A 17,785-nucleotide genomic window follows, 5' to 3' on the forward strand; every position below is an offset into this window, starting at 1 on the left:
CTGTCCCAGAGGATTGAAAGGTCCATCAGGCCTCCCTAGAGGTGCAGTCCCAGCGGATTGAAAGGTCCGTCAGGCCTCCCTAAAGGTGCTGTCCCAGAGGATTGAAAGGTCCGTCAAGCCTCCCTAAAGATGCTGTCCCAGAGAATTGAAAGGTCCATCAGGCCTCCCTAAAAGTGCTGTCCCAGGGATTGAAAAGTCCGTCAGGCCTCCCTAAAGGTGCTGTCCCAGAGGATTGAAAGGTCCATCAGGCCTCCCTAAAAGTGCTGTCCCAGAGGATTGAAAGGTCCGTCAGGCCTCCCTAAAGGTGCTGTCCCAGAGGATTGAAAGGTCTGTCAGGCCTCCCTAAAGGTGCTGTCCCAGAGGATTGAAAGGTCCGTCAGGCCTCCCTAAAGGTGCTGTCCCAGAGGATTGAAAGGTCTGTCAGGCCTCCCTAAAGGTGCTGTCCCAGAGGATTGAAAGGTCTGTCATTCTGCCCTTTTGGTTAATAAGCCTCAAAGCACTACTCACATTAGCTGTAAAGTTCAAGTCAGTATCCTTCCGTGACACCTTTATATCCCTCCGTATCAGACTACGTTACGTAGAATTCAACACAACCATTATGTGGGGTTCTATAGAAAAGACGCAATTATCACAATTTTCCAACCAAAACATTTACATAGAGGAAATGTGAAATAACGCTTAAAATAAGAGGCCACTTGACCATGCCAAAATTAAGTTCTATGAACTGTTGTTTTTGTGTGTGTGGAGGGAGGCAGGTGCAGTGTTCTCAGTTTATAAAAAAATAAATGGAGGGAGGGTAAACTCTTCCATGGATGGCATAAGCACAAGGAGACAGCTGAAATCCTCCATTCACAGTGATCTGGATTCGGATATGAAAGTCAGTGGGTACTTTTTACTTTACTCTTAATAATTCAGCATAAAAGTTGAATTATGTGAACATGCAAGTCTCGGTACACTCAACAAACAACACATCAGTTCTGCTGCTGTGCTGTGACTTCTATCTTAATCATTTTCTATGCTGACATTTAGTAGTCTCTGTTATCAGTGTAAAGACAGCATCATGTTCTTGGTTATATCATGGCTCATCTTCCATCGAGGGATGGAACATTGGCAGATGACAGGCCTGGTGCTTGATATCCTGGTCTTAATGTCTTCCTGTGAGAGTTAGCTTAGAGGCTGAGTCAAGCCGAACCATTCTGTAGGGGAGAGCGTGATAGGAGCTTAGCAAATCAGATAAAACACTATAAATACTCCTTAGGCATCAGCAGCCACAAAGCCATTAGAAGGGTTGGGGACTAATGCTCAAAGATCATTTTCTGTTTTATTAGAGAATCACAAGCCAATATATTTCTCAATGCATATTCTTCTTGTGAAACTTCAAAAACCTTTGTTTGATTGCATTATTTGTGTCTGACATTAAACCTGTAGTTGTATAACTGATCTGCCCTAACAACCATGCATATTAACGCCACATGGACTGGAAAGGACTTTGGACATCGACTATTAACTTATCTTTCAGGGACATAATCCATTGAAATAGTAATGATTGTTCTTGTCCTTTTTTTCAGTAGAGAAAACATAGCCATTCTCACTCTCTGCACTCTTACCATCTGGGTGGTAATGGATTTTGTTGGCACTGAGTAAAGCACAATATGGTATTTACTGTACTTCATATAGGACATAATAGCCCTGAATAGGCTTGAAAGGAGACAAACAATACATGTAGATTGTAATAACAGAGATGATCATGCTCTTGGTAGAGAAGAGGTAATAAACCTTCAGAATTTAGAGGGACTCTCTTTCTCCCTCTCCCTCCGTCTCTGTCTGTATCTCTCCCTCTTTGCTCCTTCTCTCTCTCTCTCTCTCTCTCTCAGACACACACACACACACACACACACACACACACACACACACACACACACACACACACACACACACACAGCCTTTAGCAATGATTCATTAACTTTATTATTAATTATGTTTATATTAATATAATTGAATATGGAAATGTAACCTGGTATGCACAAAATCAATACAATAATAATAAACTTGTTACAAAATGACCAATTGACATTTTTATCACTGGTCTCTGTGTCTAATCAGACCCATGTAAATGTACCTCATGTCCTAGTCTTTGAGTATTTGAGAGCAATCATGACATTTAAGACTTGATGCTTTGGGGGTCATAAAATACTCACATGGTTAGCTACCTGTATTCTCTCTCTCTCTCTGATTTAGTTAATGATGAAGGCTCTATTGATCCCTCTGGGACTAAGTGTGCTTTATAAAGGTCAACTCCGCCACCAGCCCATGCTTCATCAGTCAGAGTAATACATTACCCAAGCGTTTTGTGAATACTTCGCACATGTATGCTTCGCAAAGTAATCAAGAGAGTAGATTTTGAAAAGGCCAGCTGTTTCTACAGTGCACCCCTCTCTCTCCAAAGAACCAAAAGAACAATAGTCTCTTTCACCAACTGAAGCCATCCATCCAATTGACCATCTCTTACTGATTACGAACCAGTGTTCAGCACCATGGACAGGTCCAGCTTGCTGCGCACAGTGGGGTATGACTTTTGATCAAGGCCACCAGTTTATTTCACCCATTTAGATTAAAATAAATGTTAATTTGAAATGATCTACATTCTTACATAAGAAGTTGGATCGGTTAAAGATGGATGAGAGCAATGGCTAGAGGATCAAAAAGGCTACAGACAAAAAAGTCCAAGTGTGTCCTTCTTGGTCATTAGTTGTAAAAACTGTCTAAGCTACAGGCCATCATTAGAGCTGAGGTTTAACCCAGTGTGTATCATGAAAAAACAGTTTGGCTAGCCAGGTCCAGGTCAGGAAATTCTTCTTGTCTGGCCCTATCCATAAACTGTCATTTGACCGGTCTTGGTGATAAACGTGTCTTGCCAGCGCAATGTGCTTTAGTTCCAATGTGTTAGAGAGCAACATCATTAAAGACTCGGATGAACACCAGTAAATCTTACATTTGGGAATTCAGACTATAAGCTATGCATGCACACCGGAACCATACTGTAATGAGAACACACACCCCAAAGCCTATGGAAAGTGCATGCAGTGCCAGTGTAAAAAATACGACAGGTACAATTACCTACACCGTAATACTATATAGGCCTAGGACACTGATGAGTTATATCAATCAACTATATAGGCCAGGCCCCATAACTGTTATGTGAATGGGGTGAATGTGGCCATGTGCGCGCTTTGTTCAAATAGGGGAAAATGACACAAAAAAACTGTGCCTGTTTAATCACCTGTAGGGCCTAGCCTATTCTTCAAGAAGCCTAAGATAATAACAGAGGGACAACAAGCATTAAAACAGGTTTTCTTCCTGTAATTAGCAAGGCTGTGTTGGTCAAGGTTTGCATGACATAACTTGCACGTACACCTGCTGTCTCTCTTCCTTAACACACCCTCCCACCTCTCAGTGCCCACTCGAGTTCGCTCGGAGTGAGGATGAAGGCGCAGAACATTCGGACCCTTTCTCTCATCCTGTGTATGCTATCCTACCTGCTTGTGGGAGCCGTGGTGTTCGACGCCCTCGAATCAGAGTCCGAGAACTCGAGGAAGAAGATCCTGGAACAGAAACGCAATGACCTGAAGAAGAAGTACAGATTTACCGATGACGACTACCGGGAGATCGAGAGAGTGGTTCTACAGTCAGAGCCCCATCGCGCGGGGAGACAGTGGAAATTTGCGGGATCCTTTTACTTTGCTATCACCGTCATCACAACGATAGGTAACTCATTTTGCTATGCCTTTTCGAAATATGGCCCAAGCAAGTCTTGGACTCGTTGTTTATGTGGTTTCTTTGCTCTGCAAGTGAAATCATCCATACATGAATCATCCATGCATCCATACAACAAATCTGTTTGAACATTTCCTCTACTCTTATGGGCTTACCATGGTGCTGAAGCTGAACTCTTGTTTAAATTATTAATGAAACTGGCAGTTATGATAATGCAGTTATGGGGATTGTGTTAAAGAGACTACTGTTTGGGTTATATAAAATATTTACTGTGTTTGTGTGTGTTAATGTACACATATGATGTGTCTATAACTTTGATATGATTCTGTTCTGCAGGTTATGGTCACGCTGCTCCAAGCACTGACGCTGGAAAGGTATTCTGCATGTTCTATGCAGTTCTGGGTATCCCTCTGACACTGGTCATGTTCCAGAGCATGGGGGAAAGGATCAACACGTTCGTCCGCTACCTCCTCTGCAGGCTCAAGCGATGCATGGGCTTAAGGAAGACTGATGTGTCCATGGGGAACATGGTGCTGGTGGGCCTACTGTCCTGCATGAGCACCTTCTGTGTCGGGGCAGCAGCCTTCTCCCACTTTGAGGGCTGGACCTTCTTCAATGCCTACTACTACTGTTTCATCACGCTCACCACCATCGGCTTCGGGGACTTTGTGGCCCTGCAGAAGAAGGAGGCCCTCCAGAGGAGGACTCCCTATGTGGCCTTTAGCTTCATGTACATCCTGGTGGGGCTGGCAGTGATCGGGGCTTTCCTGAACCTGGTGGTTCTACGCTTCCTCACCTACAGCACAGAGGAGGCAACCAGGAGCCTGGAGGTGGAGGGGGAGGAGCAAAAGCCAGCAGCGCCTAAGAGGACAGGGGGTGGGGAGGTGGGGGAGGCGGGGGAGGAGGAGGCAGATGTGGAAGCATCAGTGTGGGACAGAGCTGATGGGATAGAATGGTTTGGAGCTGAGGATGGGAACAGTAGCCGCTGTAACCTTTCCCTGCCCATGGAGGGAGGCACCAGTCGTACCAATCTCATCCCCTCTCCATCTGAGGAGCGCAGAGAGACCCCTGGGGTCAGGGACTCTGCTAAGCATCCTGAGTCCCGCATCAGCGCCCTCTGCTCCTGTATGTGCTTCAGGCTGGGTGCCTGTGACAGCCCCTCTCCGGCCCATTGTGAGCACTCAGGCTGCCACAGCAACCCTGTCTTCTACAACTCCATCTCCTACAGGGTGGATGGAGTCTCCTGCAGCTCCAGGGGCACCTCAACCCAGTCCTTCCCCAGCAGCGATGCCCTTTTCCTGGGGATGTGCAGCCCTCACACACGGAGGAAGTCAGTATAGCTGCTTGGATTGTTGGGACACACTCTGGACTAAAGTGGTCTTTGTTCTTATCTACACTACAGCCAGAGATGTTATTCTGATTCTCTGCAGGTGGAACACATTTTGTATGCTTTTCCAAAAAGGTCACATTTACAGATTTTAGGTTGTGCTTCTACACTATATATACAAAGTATGTGGACATCCCTTCAAATAAGTGGATTCAGCTATTTCAGCCACACCTGTTGCTGACAGGTGTATAAAATCAAGCACACACCCATGCAATCTCCATAGACAAACATTGGCAGTAGAATGGCCTTACTGAAGAGCTCAGTGCCTTGAACGTGGCACCGTAATAGGATGCCACCTTTCCAACAAGTCAGTTTGTCAAATTTCTGCCTTGCTAGAGCTGCCATGGTCAACTGTAAGTGCTGTTATAGTGAAGTGGAAACATCTAGTAGCAACAACGGTTCAGCCGTGAAGTGGTAGGCCACACAAGCTCACAAAAAGGGACTGCAGTGTTGAAGAGCATACAGTGGTTCCTCCTTTAAAAGTTTGTAAGCTTACACCGCGGGACTTAGAGGTACCCAGCGTCACGGCTTCACTGCTCCAGACCCCCGCAAGGGGGAGTTAAAGCACTCATTATATTGTAGAATAATAGTGAAGACATCACAACTATGAAATAACACATGTGGAATCAGTTAAGAACAAATTCTTATTTACAAGGACAGCCTACTCCTTCCTCCCCGTCGGGGAATTGAACCCCGGTCTCCCGCGTGCCCTTCCCGCACGACACAGGGTTTCTTTAGCTAAATAGCCCAGTACTGTACTGCTGACCGTCACGTTGTACAGCTCCATATTTTCCATTCCATCCTAACGGAAACCTAGAGGGTTTTTCATTTTTCTTGAAATAGAAACACCATAATATTAATCAAATGAATTAAGCAAGTGCTAGTGAAAAGTTTGGACACACCTACTCATTCAATGATTTTTCTATATTTTTACTATTTTCTACATTGTAGAATAATAGTGAAGACATCACAACTATGAAATAACACATATGGAATCAGTTAAGAACAAATTCTTATTTACAAGGACAGCCTACTCCTTCCTCCCTGTCGAGGAATTGAACCGCGGTCTCCCACGTGCCCTGCCCGCACGACACAGGGTTTCTTTAGCTAAATAGCCCAGTACTGTACTGCCGACGTCACGTTGTACAGTTTCCTTTTTTGTTTTTCTTAGAATATAAACACCATAATATTAATCAAATTAATTAAGCCAAATTTCTTAAAATCAATCCCATACACTATGTTATTACAAAAAAGGTTTTACATTTTCTTGTAATGCCAATATGGAAGACTATCAAATGCTTCTCAAAGATGCCCTCTGGTGGTCAAACTAGTACTAACTTGCATTAACAGAAAAAATGGCTTACAATTTGATAACGTGCCACAGAATGCTGCAGCAGCCCGCAAGGTGTGCTGCAGTATGACGCAACTTTTAACGGAGGAACCACTGTAGCGGGTAAAAATCGTCTGTCCTCGATTGCAACACAAGATCTGTTCGTCGTTAGCTTCATGAAATGGGTTTCCATGCCCGAGCAGCTGCACGCGCCTAAGATCACCATGCTGTATCACATCCGGCCGTGATTGGGAGTCCTATAGGGCGGCGCACAATTGGCCCAACGTCGTTCGGGTTTGGCCAGGGTAGGCTGTCATTGTAAATAAGAATTTGTTCTTAACTGACTTGCCTAGTTAAATAAAGGTTAAATAAAAAATTAAGTAAATAAGTTATGAAATAAAATGTACTACATCGTCAAACTGTTTCTTTTCTCTAAAGAAGCTCACTGCTTGTAGTATATGATTTCTTGCCGAATGCAGAAATGTTTAAAATATGGGCATTATGATGGAGGAAATGTTTTCCATACAAGAGGAAAACTTATGCGCCCCAGACCTGCAATCTTTTGCTTATTAAGCAATAGCTTACATTGCATGTAAATTATAAAACAAATGTTTCCGTTTTGTATGAATAGACTTATCACCATCTGTACATTTCATCGCCATAGTTTTGGAACTGTAGGTATAGACTACATCATGAGGATAGGAAACACTAACGAGGGAGAGAGAGACAGACACAGGTGGGCCCACTGAACGTCTCAGACATTCCTCTATGATGTCACTTGTGACCTGCAGCTTATTTCCAGTCTGCTATCATCAGCTGATTTGCACTCTCGGCTTAGGCTGATTCCCTTGGTAACGTGTCCATCCCCAGCTCTCTGCAGTGGAAAACGTGCTGGAGAGGCACAGTGGGTGGAAGCTGAGATGTGAAAAGTATTGACTGTGATCATTTCTGTATTGACTCTCTTGCATCTCTGACCAACTACACCAACTACATTTGAACAATAATAACTGCCACAACACATTAAGTATGCTGATACGATACCTTTCTTCAAAACAAATGGCCATAGTTTCTGCTCTAACTAGTGCAGATTCATGAGATGATCACAGGGCCTCTAGTGGCAGCAGTCTTTAAGGGCTTTATTAAATCAGATCCTCTTTAGCCAACATCCGCATAGTTGTTTTGATGGTGTTGGAGGTGGAACTGTGATAGAGCTGTCAAATGGCTCCTGGCATTATACCTACATCGGACATTGCCATTGGCTGGAATGTGAGATGTAATCTACACCTCGATTAGGTTGCTTAGTCCTATTGTTATTTAGTCATAGTGTTATTAGTTAAAATTTGTGTTACTGTTCTTGTCCATTAGTGTTCTGTATTTTGTTTTGTTTCGTGTGAACCGCAGGAAGAATCGCTGCTGCTTCTTCAATAGCTAATGAAGATCATAATAAAAATCATAAATATCCTAATTATTTCATTTAATGATTTCAATTTGAGCATAATTCTTTCTATATAGCCTACACTTTCTCATTCTGAACTTCCGCAACTGGGATGGGTGTGGTTTTGTGGCAATGATCAAGAGCTGCTCACCGATTTGAGCACCACCAAAACATCAGCTACAGTATGCGGGTATCGGCTATCGCCGGTTAAAGCTTACTGTATGCTTCCCAGTCGAAACAGTTTGCACATATATGACAACATTTTGTGATGTTTTGATCTTCATTATTTTTTTTCTGTTGGCTGTTTGTGCACACAACTTTTTCTTCAGGCAAGTTGAAGTTCGGTAGCCGAAGTCTACGCCCCTCCGTTAGTGATTGGTCAACAGTACTACTCAGTGGGAGTGGGAACATGAAGTGTTTGTTGGTATTCAAGGAGAGATGACCAGTTTTCATGCAAATCTTTTCACTTGAGATACAGTATACTGCACCAAACATCTTAGTGTTGCAGATCAGGGGGTTTGGTCAAGACGTTTGGTCAAGACGTTTACACAGATCAGACATGGACAGAGTTGGATTAGCTCGGTTTCAAGGGTGTTTATTGAAATAACAAAGGAAGAGAAAATGGGTCTCCTCCAGGAGACCTCCTCCGGGATACCGTCGTCACGCTTCCACGGACACCGTCGTCACGCTTCCACGGACACCGTCGTCACGCTTCCACGGACACCGTCGTCACGCTTCCACGGACACCGACGTCACGCTTCCACGGACACCGACGTCACGCTTCCACGGACACCGACGTCACGCTTCCACGGACACCGACATCACGCTTCCAGACAAGCTAAACACCATCATTGCCCGCTTTGAGGATAATACAGTGCCACCCGCCGTCGCAGCCCGCTAACAAGGGCCGCGTCCCCCCCCCTCTCCTTCTCCGTGGCTGACTTGAGTAAAACATAAACGTGTTAACACTCGCAAGGCTGCTGGCCAAGACGGCATCCCTAGCCGTGTCCTCAGAGCACACAGACCAGCTGGCTGGTGTGTTTACGGACATATTCAATCGCTCCCTATCCCAGTCTATTGTCCTCACATGCTTCAAGATGGCTACCATTGTTCCTGTACCTAAGAAGGCAAATATAACTGAACTAAATGACTACTTCCCCGTAGCACTCACTTCTGTCATCATGAAGTGATTTGAGAGACGAGTCAAGCATCATATCACCTCCACCTTACCGGCCACCCTAGACCCACTTCAGTTTGCATACCGCCCCAATGGGTCCACAGACAATCGCCATCACACTGCCCTATCCCATCTGGACAAAAGGAAAACCTATATAAGAATGCTGTTCATTGACTACAGCTCAGTATTCAACACCATAGTACCCTCCAAGCTCATCATCAAGCTGGAGGCCCTGGGTCTCAACCCCACCCTGTGCAATTGGGTCCTGGACTTTCTGACGGGCCACCCCCGGGTGGTGAAGGTAGGAAACATCACTTCGCTGACCGTCAACACTGGGGCCCCACAAGGGTGCGTGCTCAGCCCCTCCTGTACTCCCACGAATGCGTGGCCATGCACGCCTCCAACTCAATCATCAAGTTCGCAGATGACACAACTGTAGTGGGCTTGATTACCAACGATGAGACAGCCAACAGGGACGAGGTGAGGGCACTCGGAGTGTGGTGTCAGGAAAACAACCTCTCACTCAACGTTAACAAAACAAAGGAGATGATCGTGGACTTCAGGAAACAGCAGAGGGAGCACCCCCCTATCCACATTGAAGGGACAGTAGTGGAGTAGGCGGAAAGTTAAGTTCCTTGGCGTACACATCAGACAAACTGAAAGGGTCCACCCACACAAACAGTGTGCCGAAGAAGGCGCAACAGCCCCTCTTCAACCTTAGGAGGCTGAAGAAATTCACCCAAAACCCTGACAAACTTTTATAGATGCACAATCGAGAGCATCCTGTCGGGCTGTACCACAGCCTGGTACAGCAACTGCACCGCGCTCAACCGCAAGGCTCTCCAGAGTGGTGCGGCCTGCACAACGCATCACCATGGGCAAACTACCTGCCCTCCATGACACCTACAGCATCCAATGTCACAGGAAGGCCAAAAAGATCATCAAGGACATCAACCACACAAGCCTGTTCACATAGTTACCATCCAGAAGGCGAGGTCAGTACAAGTGCATCAAAGCTGGGACCGAGAGACTGAAAAACAGCTTCTATCAAGGCCATCAGACTGCTAAACAGCAATCACCAACTCAGAAAGTCTGCTGCCTACATTGAGACCCAATCACTAGCCACTTTAATAAATGGATCACTAGTCACTTCATACAATGCCACTAAATAATGGCACTTTAATAATGTTTACATATCTTACATTACTCATATCACATGTATATACTGTATTTTATACCATCTATTGCACTTTGCCTATGCTGCTCAGCCATCGCTCATCCATATACTTACATGTACATATTCTCATTCACCCCTTTAGATAAGTGTGTATTAGGTAGTTGTTGGGGATTGTTAGATTACTTGTTAGATATTACTGCACTGTCAGAACTTGAATCACAAGCATTTCGCTACATTCACATTAACATCTGCTAACCATGTGTATGTGACAAATAAGATTTGATTTGATTCTGGGCTCCGGGGTCTTGTTGTATCCTGTGGGGAATAAAACTGAGCTCCCTCCGTTATCTCTGGTACTGCGCACAACTACACAGACGTAACCTCTCTTCCCCCAGTCCCCTCCCTCGCGTGCTGCCATTCTGGCAGCTTTATGGGACTCGTTCAGCTGGTGAGCAATCAGCCCCTTGATTACTCATAAACCACAATCAGCCCCAATTAGTCCTGGCTGAAGAGCCCATCGAGACCTGGCACGTCCAGCAGATGGAGCCATCGCCTTGTGATGTAGATTCCATATGTCACCAGGCCTCGATGAGTCTCCCCCTGGTGGCTAACCTGCTGTACGCCACATTAGATAAAGTCATTCTCGGCAAAAACATCAAAACTAAGGACCGATTTTTTGATTTCTTGAAGTGTTTCTGGCTATGTTTTTGCTACAGTGTCTCAAGGACAAACAACAGTAATATTGTCTCTTTTTTTGTAGTTTTTCAAGCAAATGTCTTTAAGGGCAGGGGGTCTTAAACTTTTTCAGCCTGGGACCCAGAAATAGAAATTCTGTATTTTCCTGGGACCCAAGCTTATGAAAACATGCAACTATACGTAAATATCTGTACATTTCATTGCCCTTATGCCTAAAACAAATGCAATATAGAAAAAAACTAAAAACAATGAAATACCCATAAATATCTTTTGATGTTTATTTTTCCCCATTAATACATATCTGTCTAGGTTTGAACTGCTGCTGTTAAAATACAATAACTTCATTCCTTCTGAACTGGAATAAACTGACTGATCGCACAGATGTATAACAGAACCACAGGAGGCTGCTGAGGGGAGGAAGGTTCATAATAATGGCTGGAATGGAGCGAATGGAATGACATCAAACACCTGGAAACCAAGGAAACCATGTGTTTGATGTATTTGATACCATTCCGCTAATTCCGCTCCAGCCATTACCACGAGCCTGTCCTCCCTCATTAAGGTGCCACCAACCTCCTGTGAACAGAACACACGCACGCACGCACACACACACACACACACACACACACACACACACACACACACACACACACACACACACACACACACACACACACACACACAGTTTTTGATCGTGCAACCCTAAGTAACAGTACAGATAAAAAATAATCAGGCTGTACATCTACTGTACATCTTACTGTATAAATTAATGTTGAATAAAAGTCTAGGTTGGAACTGTTGCTGTTAAAATACAATAAATAATTTGTATTCTGAACTGGAATAAACTGATTGATCACATTACACAGATGTAGATCAGCACACACACACACAAACACACATACACAAAGTCCGAATGACAGGTGTGTGGCTGGTTGAAGTTTTCAAAAAGCAGGTCTATTCCGGGCTCAGTTTTTGACAGTGCAACCCTGAGGTCATGCTCAGCATTGACACTGCTTCTGTACTTGTTTTTTAAGTACGCCAGAGTTGAGAACCCTGACTCGCATAGGTATGTGGTGCCAAACTGGACCAGAACATCTACTGCTTTCTCAGCCAGGCAGGAGAACTCTTCCTGCTGTAGATGAATAACCCAGAACTGTGTGAGTGTGTTAAAAAGCATCTTGCTGCCAATGCTTGCTTGTAGTGTCACTAAGGCCTCCATCTCTGGCAGAATTAGTCCTAGGTCTGATGAGGACACTGCTTGAAAGGGATACCTCACCCATTGAAGTTTTTGAGATCTGTGGGTTAGGAAAGAACGAGTCAAAGTTCTGCTGCAGGCTGGCCATGTGCTCAGCCATATCCTTCTTCACAGCTTCACATAGGGGGGAATCTATCTGCTGCATGTGAGCTGACAGAACAGGGAACATGCCATATGCTTCAGCCTTCAGCTGTGACTGCCACAATTCCAGGTATGCAGTGAATCCTCTGATGCCATCTTCAAGTTCCAAAATGGCTGATTCCTTGCCCTGGAGGCTTGTGTTTAGCTCATTGAGCTTTCTGAAAATGTCAACCAGATAAGCCAGTCTAGCCAATCAGTTTGTCACGGAAGAGGTCTGCAAGGTCGCTGTCCTCTTCCTCCAGATAGGCCAGAACCTCCTCTCTCAGTTCCCACAGCCTCTCCAGGACCCTCCCCCTGGACAACCACCTAACCTCACAATGTAAGATCAGGGGCTCATGGTCTGCTCCCATCTCCTAGCAAAGCTCTCTGAACAGCCTTGTTTGAAGAGGTCTCTTGTTGATCAGATTCACCCCCTTTACGACAGAGTCGAAAACAGCCCCTAGGCTAGGTTGTAATGCTTTGCTGGCCAAAGACTCCCTGTGCAGAATACAATGTGTCAGTTTCACGTTGGGCACCACTCTGCAGACATGAGCTATGAATCTGGAGTTGCACCCAGTCATGCATCTTGCACCATCAGTGCAAATCCCAAAACAATTTGTCCAGTCAATTTGTAAGTCTTTCAAATGAGTGTCTACCACCCTAAAAATGTTCTTTCCCTTTGTTGATGTTTGTAGATGGTCACAGAAAATACATTCCTCCTGGATATCATCACCAAATACATATCTTGCACATACCATCAACTGTGGAATTCCAGCCACATCTACTGACTCATCTAATTGAAGAGAGAATTTCTTGTGCCGTTTCATCTTTTCTATCACAGATGCTTGTATGCCAACTGACATATATTTGATTATTTTGCCCACTCTGTCATTGGAAAGTAGGACTGAGTCCACTTTTTTTGCTGCCTCCTCTCCCAAAAGAGATAGACATCCCTCAGGCAGGCTTTGATGAGCTCCTCTCCTATACTGTGGGGCTTCTTTGCCTTGGCTATATTTAGGCTCACCTGGTATGAAGCTTTGAGGATAGCACTGTTCCCTTTGAATGCCAGTTAGGGGGCAGAGAAAGCCTTTTGTCAAAAAACACCTACAATGAACTATCATCTAATTTAAAATAAATCTAAATATGACCTACTCTTGATTTATCTTATCAGCTGTGTGTGTGTGTTAATATGTTAGGGTTTATATCTGTGTGATGTGTTAAATCATTTTATTTAGAATAAAAAAGATTACTTGTATTTTAACAGCAACAGTTCCCACTTAGACTTGTTTTCAACAATACTTTCTACAGTAAGATGTACAGTAGGCCTGAATTTTTCATCTTCATCTGTACTGTTACTTAGTGTTTTATCTAGCTAGCTTGCTTTGGGGAACGTTAGCTATAGCCGAGTACGAGGGGATTGTTTGAAAGAGAAACTCACATCTACTTCTATGAGAGATGGTGCTCCCTTATTTCTGCTTATCATCACCTGTTATAAAATGACAACATTGCCTTGCTAGCTGACTTACTCTTCCACTGTCGAAGCATTCTGCCCTGTTCTGAAATAACTCCCTGGGTGTACCGTCAGCCTGTGGATGTTAAAGTCAGGACGTGTCGTTTTAATTTGTTCGTTTTGAGAGACTCATTACTAAGCACTTCCCCGCACAAAACACATTGAGGGCGATCCTCGTTATTTATCAAAGTTTATACAAAACCAAGAGAGAAACTCATCCCTATATTTGCGTTTCATGACGATTGAGCTCAGTCAGAACCTGTGGCTAGCTTGAGTCCATTTGATGACAGCTGAAAGTGATGGTGAGTGGGAATGACAAGTCGGTGGCTGACAGTACATCATCTGCTGCTGAACAACAGAGCTGCAGCGTGAGGGTCGCGGAGTGATCTTCAAGAAAACTGCAGAAAAAAGACCCGGTAAACGACGAAGGACACAGGCTAGTGATGAGCATTCCGACTCTTTTCAGTGACCCGGGTTGTTCGGCTCAAACTCTTTAAAAAATATGTGTTTTGTATTTTTTAAAGTCAAACAGTTTACGATAGTTTGACTATGATTGGTGTTAAAACAATTCCAATTAAATTATTAAACGAAATCATACTCTACCTTAACCACAATGTATTTTAAAATGCATTGGTTTGTTATGAAAAAGAATGCTATTAAACATTTGCATTTAAAGTATAACTTTTTAATGTATATAAACAAAGTGCATATAAATCTAACCACTCAAAACGAATACAATCTGAACAGCATAATAGAATATTGCACCATATCAAAGAAAAATAAATACTCTACCTTAACCACAATGTATTTAAAAATGCATTGGTTTGTTATGAAAAAGAATGCTATTAAACATTTGCATTTAAAGTATAACTTTTTAATGTATATAAACAAAGTGCATATAAATCTAACCACTCAAAATGAATACAATCTGAACAGCATAATAGAATATTGCACCATATCAAAGAAAAATAAATAACAATTTGCAAAACTGCAGCATCCCACAAATTGAAATAAATGTTAAAAAGATGGATACTATTACACATGTGCATTTAAAGTATAACATTTTTAATGTATATAAACAAAGTGCATATAAATGTAACAATTCAAAACAAATACAATCTCAACAACGTAATAATAGAATATTGCACCATATCAAAGAAAAATAAATAACAATGTGCAAAACTGCAGCATCCCACTTAAATCATTAAACTGGTCCCTCTTTTGTCTCTCTTCTTTATTATCATGTTATAACCAGCAGCACTCAGCAATGCTGACCATATTTTGCTTTTATGAGATATTTGCATTCAGAAATGCAAGCTGCCTCACTTTCGAGGGGCTGATGCGGTTTCTTCTCTCAGTAATTATTTGTCCCGTTTTCGAGAAGACCCTCTCAGAGGGAACGGATGTGGCCACTATGCAGAGTCTCCCTGTCATGACTTTAGTAAGCCATGGGTAGACAGAGTCCTTGTTCTTCCACCAGCTCAGAGGATCTGCAGATCTTAGGAGGACTTTCTGTTGGACACCCTGTGTTCAGCCCCAATTAGTCCTGCCTGATGAGCCCGTCGAGCACGTCCTGTGGTTACATTTGTTTCTCTCTGGCGGCTGGCTGTGATTCGCTGCAGACCCCTACACAGGAGTATCATTTTTGAGGCTGTCACATAGCTGAAAAGAGAGAACAGTAACTTATTAGTTCAGTTTCATGTTTTGTCTACTGATATTACATTCTAATCTACTGCACATATACATATATAATACTGGATTAAATAATGATGTAGTAATAACTGCTTACTGTACCGCTCTCCACTGATCTCCACAGTGACCTGCTCAAAGGGTTCCAGGACTCTGCACACCTCCTCCACCCCCTCCCATTCCTCTTGGGTCAGAGCATCAACAGGTGCATTGACAATGGCCAGGGTAGAGATGATGGCATCCTTTGACTCAAGAAACCACTTCAACATATAACATGTTGAATTCCACCTTGTAGTGCAGTCTTGTTTAGGCCTCAGCTCAGGCATCCCCATCTGACGTTGTGTAGACTTTAGTTTTTCGGCACCTTCTGTGCTCCTGTGGAAGTATTCCACAGCTGCTTTCACTTTGTCCACAGTGGGCTTCATCACCTTCAGAGCATCTCTTACAATCAGGTTGATTGTGTGGGCAAGACATGGATGATGGGTCCATTTAAACATTTTCATGGCTTTGGTTATGTTAGCTGCATTGTCGCCAACACAACAGACCACTTTTCCATCTACTTGCCATTCTCTGGCCACTCTCAACAGATCCTCTGCCAAGTTCTCTGAGGTGTGTCTGTCGATGAACTCCAAGCAGTCCAGAAGACAGCTAGACATCCAAAAATCTTCAATGAAGTGACAAGTAACCGACATGTAAGAAGTGGTTACCCTTGATGTCCAGCAGTCAGTGGTAAGGCAAACTGCAGTAGCTTTTTGGACTCTTTCCAGCACTGAAGCTTGTGTGCTCTCGTACGGTTGTGGAATAAGTGATTTTGAAAAGGTTTTTCTGCTTGGAATTGTGTACATTGGATTTAGATGATTGCTATAATTTCTAAAACCTCTGTCCTCCACGATCGAAAATGGCTGGAAATCGGTGGCAATCATTTTAGCCAATGCAATATCAATTTGCCCTTGTTTTGCTACAGACATAGACTTAGGAATGAACTGGTCCATAGAAGACTGCGTTGCTGTGGGTCGCGGAGTAGGCCTACTTGACTGAGTGGATATCTCCATGTGTGGAGGTGCTGGCTCCACCACTATCACTAGCAGGTCCGCTAGTTTCTCAAAGCTCAGCTTCAGCTAGCTTCACAGTTGGGTGCACAGTTCGCATATACCGGTGTAGGTTGTGCGTAGAACCGGCTTTATATGAGATTTTGTTTTGGCAAATTCTATACTGTGCTTTAACATTGTCTACATTATTAAAATGCATCCAAATGCTACTGTGCTTCCGACCCATTTTCCAGCTGTTGTTTTCCCAGCTGTCCTTCCTCTCTGTCCTCGGCTGATAAGCGTGTGACTGTGAGTGAGTTGGCTCGGCCCTCCCTCACGCATCTTTGGTTCATTGGTTGACAGCGTGTCTGATTGACAGGAACAACAGGTGAGGCTGTTAGTCTGATCAGACAGTCAGAAAGAATGTGTGTGCTTGAGCATTTAGGCCTATATTATTTTATTTCTTTTTTCGTTCTTTGAATTAGTTAATTATATTAATTTCAATCTTTTGATTATTCATATCTTATTTTTAAAACATTTGTATAAATAGATTCGGCTCTTCTGATATGCGAGCCGGCTCCCAACGTTCACCTACAAGAGCCGGCTCTTAGAGGCTGCCTCCTCACCCAAAAGGCTTATGAGGCTGCCTTAACATTGGAGCTGATAGAGTACCCCCGTATGAGTCATAATACCCTTAAAACCTAGTGGTCAAATAAGTAAATGTTTCCAGCAATTTTTCCACTATTCATAGGAGATTTTAGAAACACTTAAAATAAGGGCTGAGTTTGGTGTAGGCTTACCCTGGCATGATTTTTTGATAACCGTGTAAATCTCTCTAGGGCAAGGTGGCTTTTATCAATATATTCGCCTGTATTCACACCCCAAAATAAAATGCAAATTAGCTGCTAATGTGGCTTTCATAAAGTACTACAATTGACATGATGATCTGGATGAGACATCCAAATCTAGGCAAAGGTAAGCATCTCTGGATTAACTATCTAATGTTAGCAGTGGTGTAAAGTACTTAAGTAAAAATACTTTAAAGTACTACTTAAGTCTTTTTTTTGTGTATCTGTACTTTACTTTACTATTTACATTGTTGACATCTTTTCACTATACTTCACTACATTCCTAAAGAAAATAATGTTATTTTTACTCCATACATTTTCCATGACACTCGAAAGTACTCGTTACATTTTGAATGTTT

The 17,785-nt window shown here is 43.4% G+C and overlaps 1 protein-coding gene across 1 annotated transcript; it reads left to right on the forward strand.

Moving 5' to 3' along the window:
* Positions 1 to 3,427: 3,427 nt before the first annotated feature.
* Positions 3,428 to 5,124, forward strand: LOC115207077 (potassium channel subfamily K member 15-like). The gene is made up of 3 exons (XM_029774078.1): positions 3,428 to 3,765; positions 4,111 to 4,392; positions 4,777 to 5,124. Exons 1-3 carry the CDS (start codon positions 3,483 to 3,485, stop codon positions 5,112 to 5,114), a joined length of 903 nt encoding a protein of 300 aa, XP_029629938.1. The 5' UTR covers positions 3,428 to 3,482; the 3' UTR covers positions 5,115 to 5,124.
* Positions 5,125 to 17,785: the final 12,661 nt, after the last annotated feature.

This window comes from Salmo trutta, chromosome 14 (genome assembly GCF_901001165.1).
Source record: "Salmo trutta chromosome 14, fSalTru1.1, whole genome shotgun sequence".
Classification (NCBI taxonomy): domain Eukaryota; kingdom Metazoa; phylum Chordata; class Actinopteri; order Salmoniformes; family Salmonidae; genus Salmo; species Salmo trutta.

What these genes read in the sequence shown, in the direction of transcription:
- LOC115207077 (XM_029774078.1), top strand. Translation starts at nt 3,483, where the DNA reads ATGAAGGCGCAGAACATTCGGACCCTTTCTCTCATCCTGTGTATGCTA. An exon ending in CACCGTCATCACAACGATAG is followed by an intron (nt 3,766 to 4,110) that starts GTAACTCATTTT and finishes TCTGTTCTGCAG; the next exon opens with GTTATGGTCACGCTGCTCCA. An exon ending in GGGCTGGACCTTCTTCAATG is followed by an intron (nt 4,393 to 4,776) that starts CCTACTACTACT and finishes ACCTTTCCCTGC; the next exon opens with CCATGGAGGGAGGCACCAGT.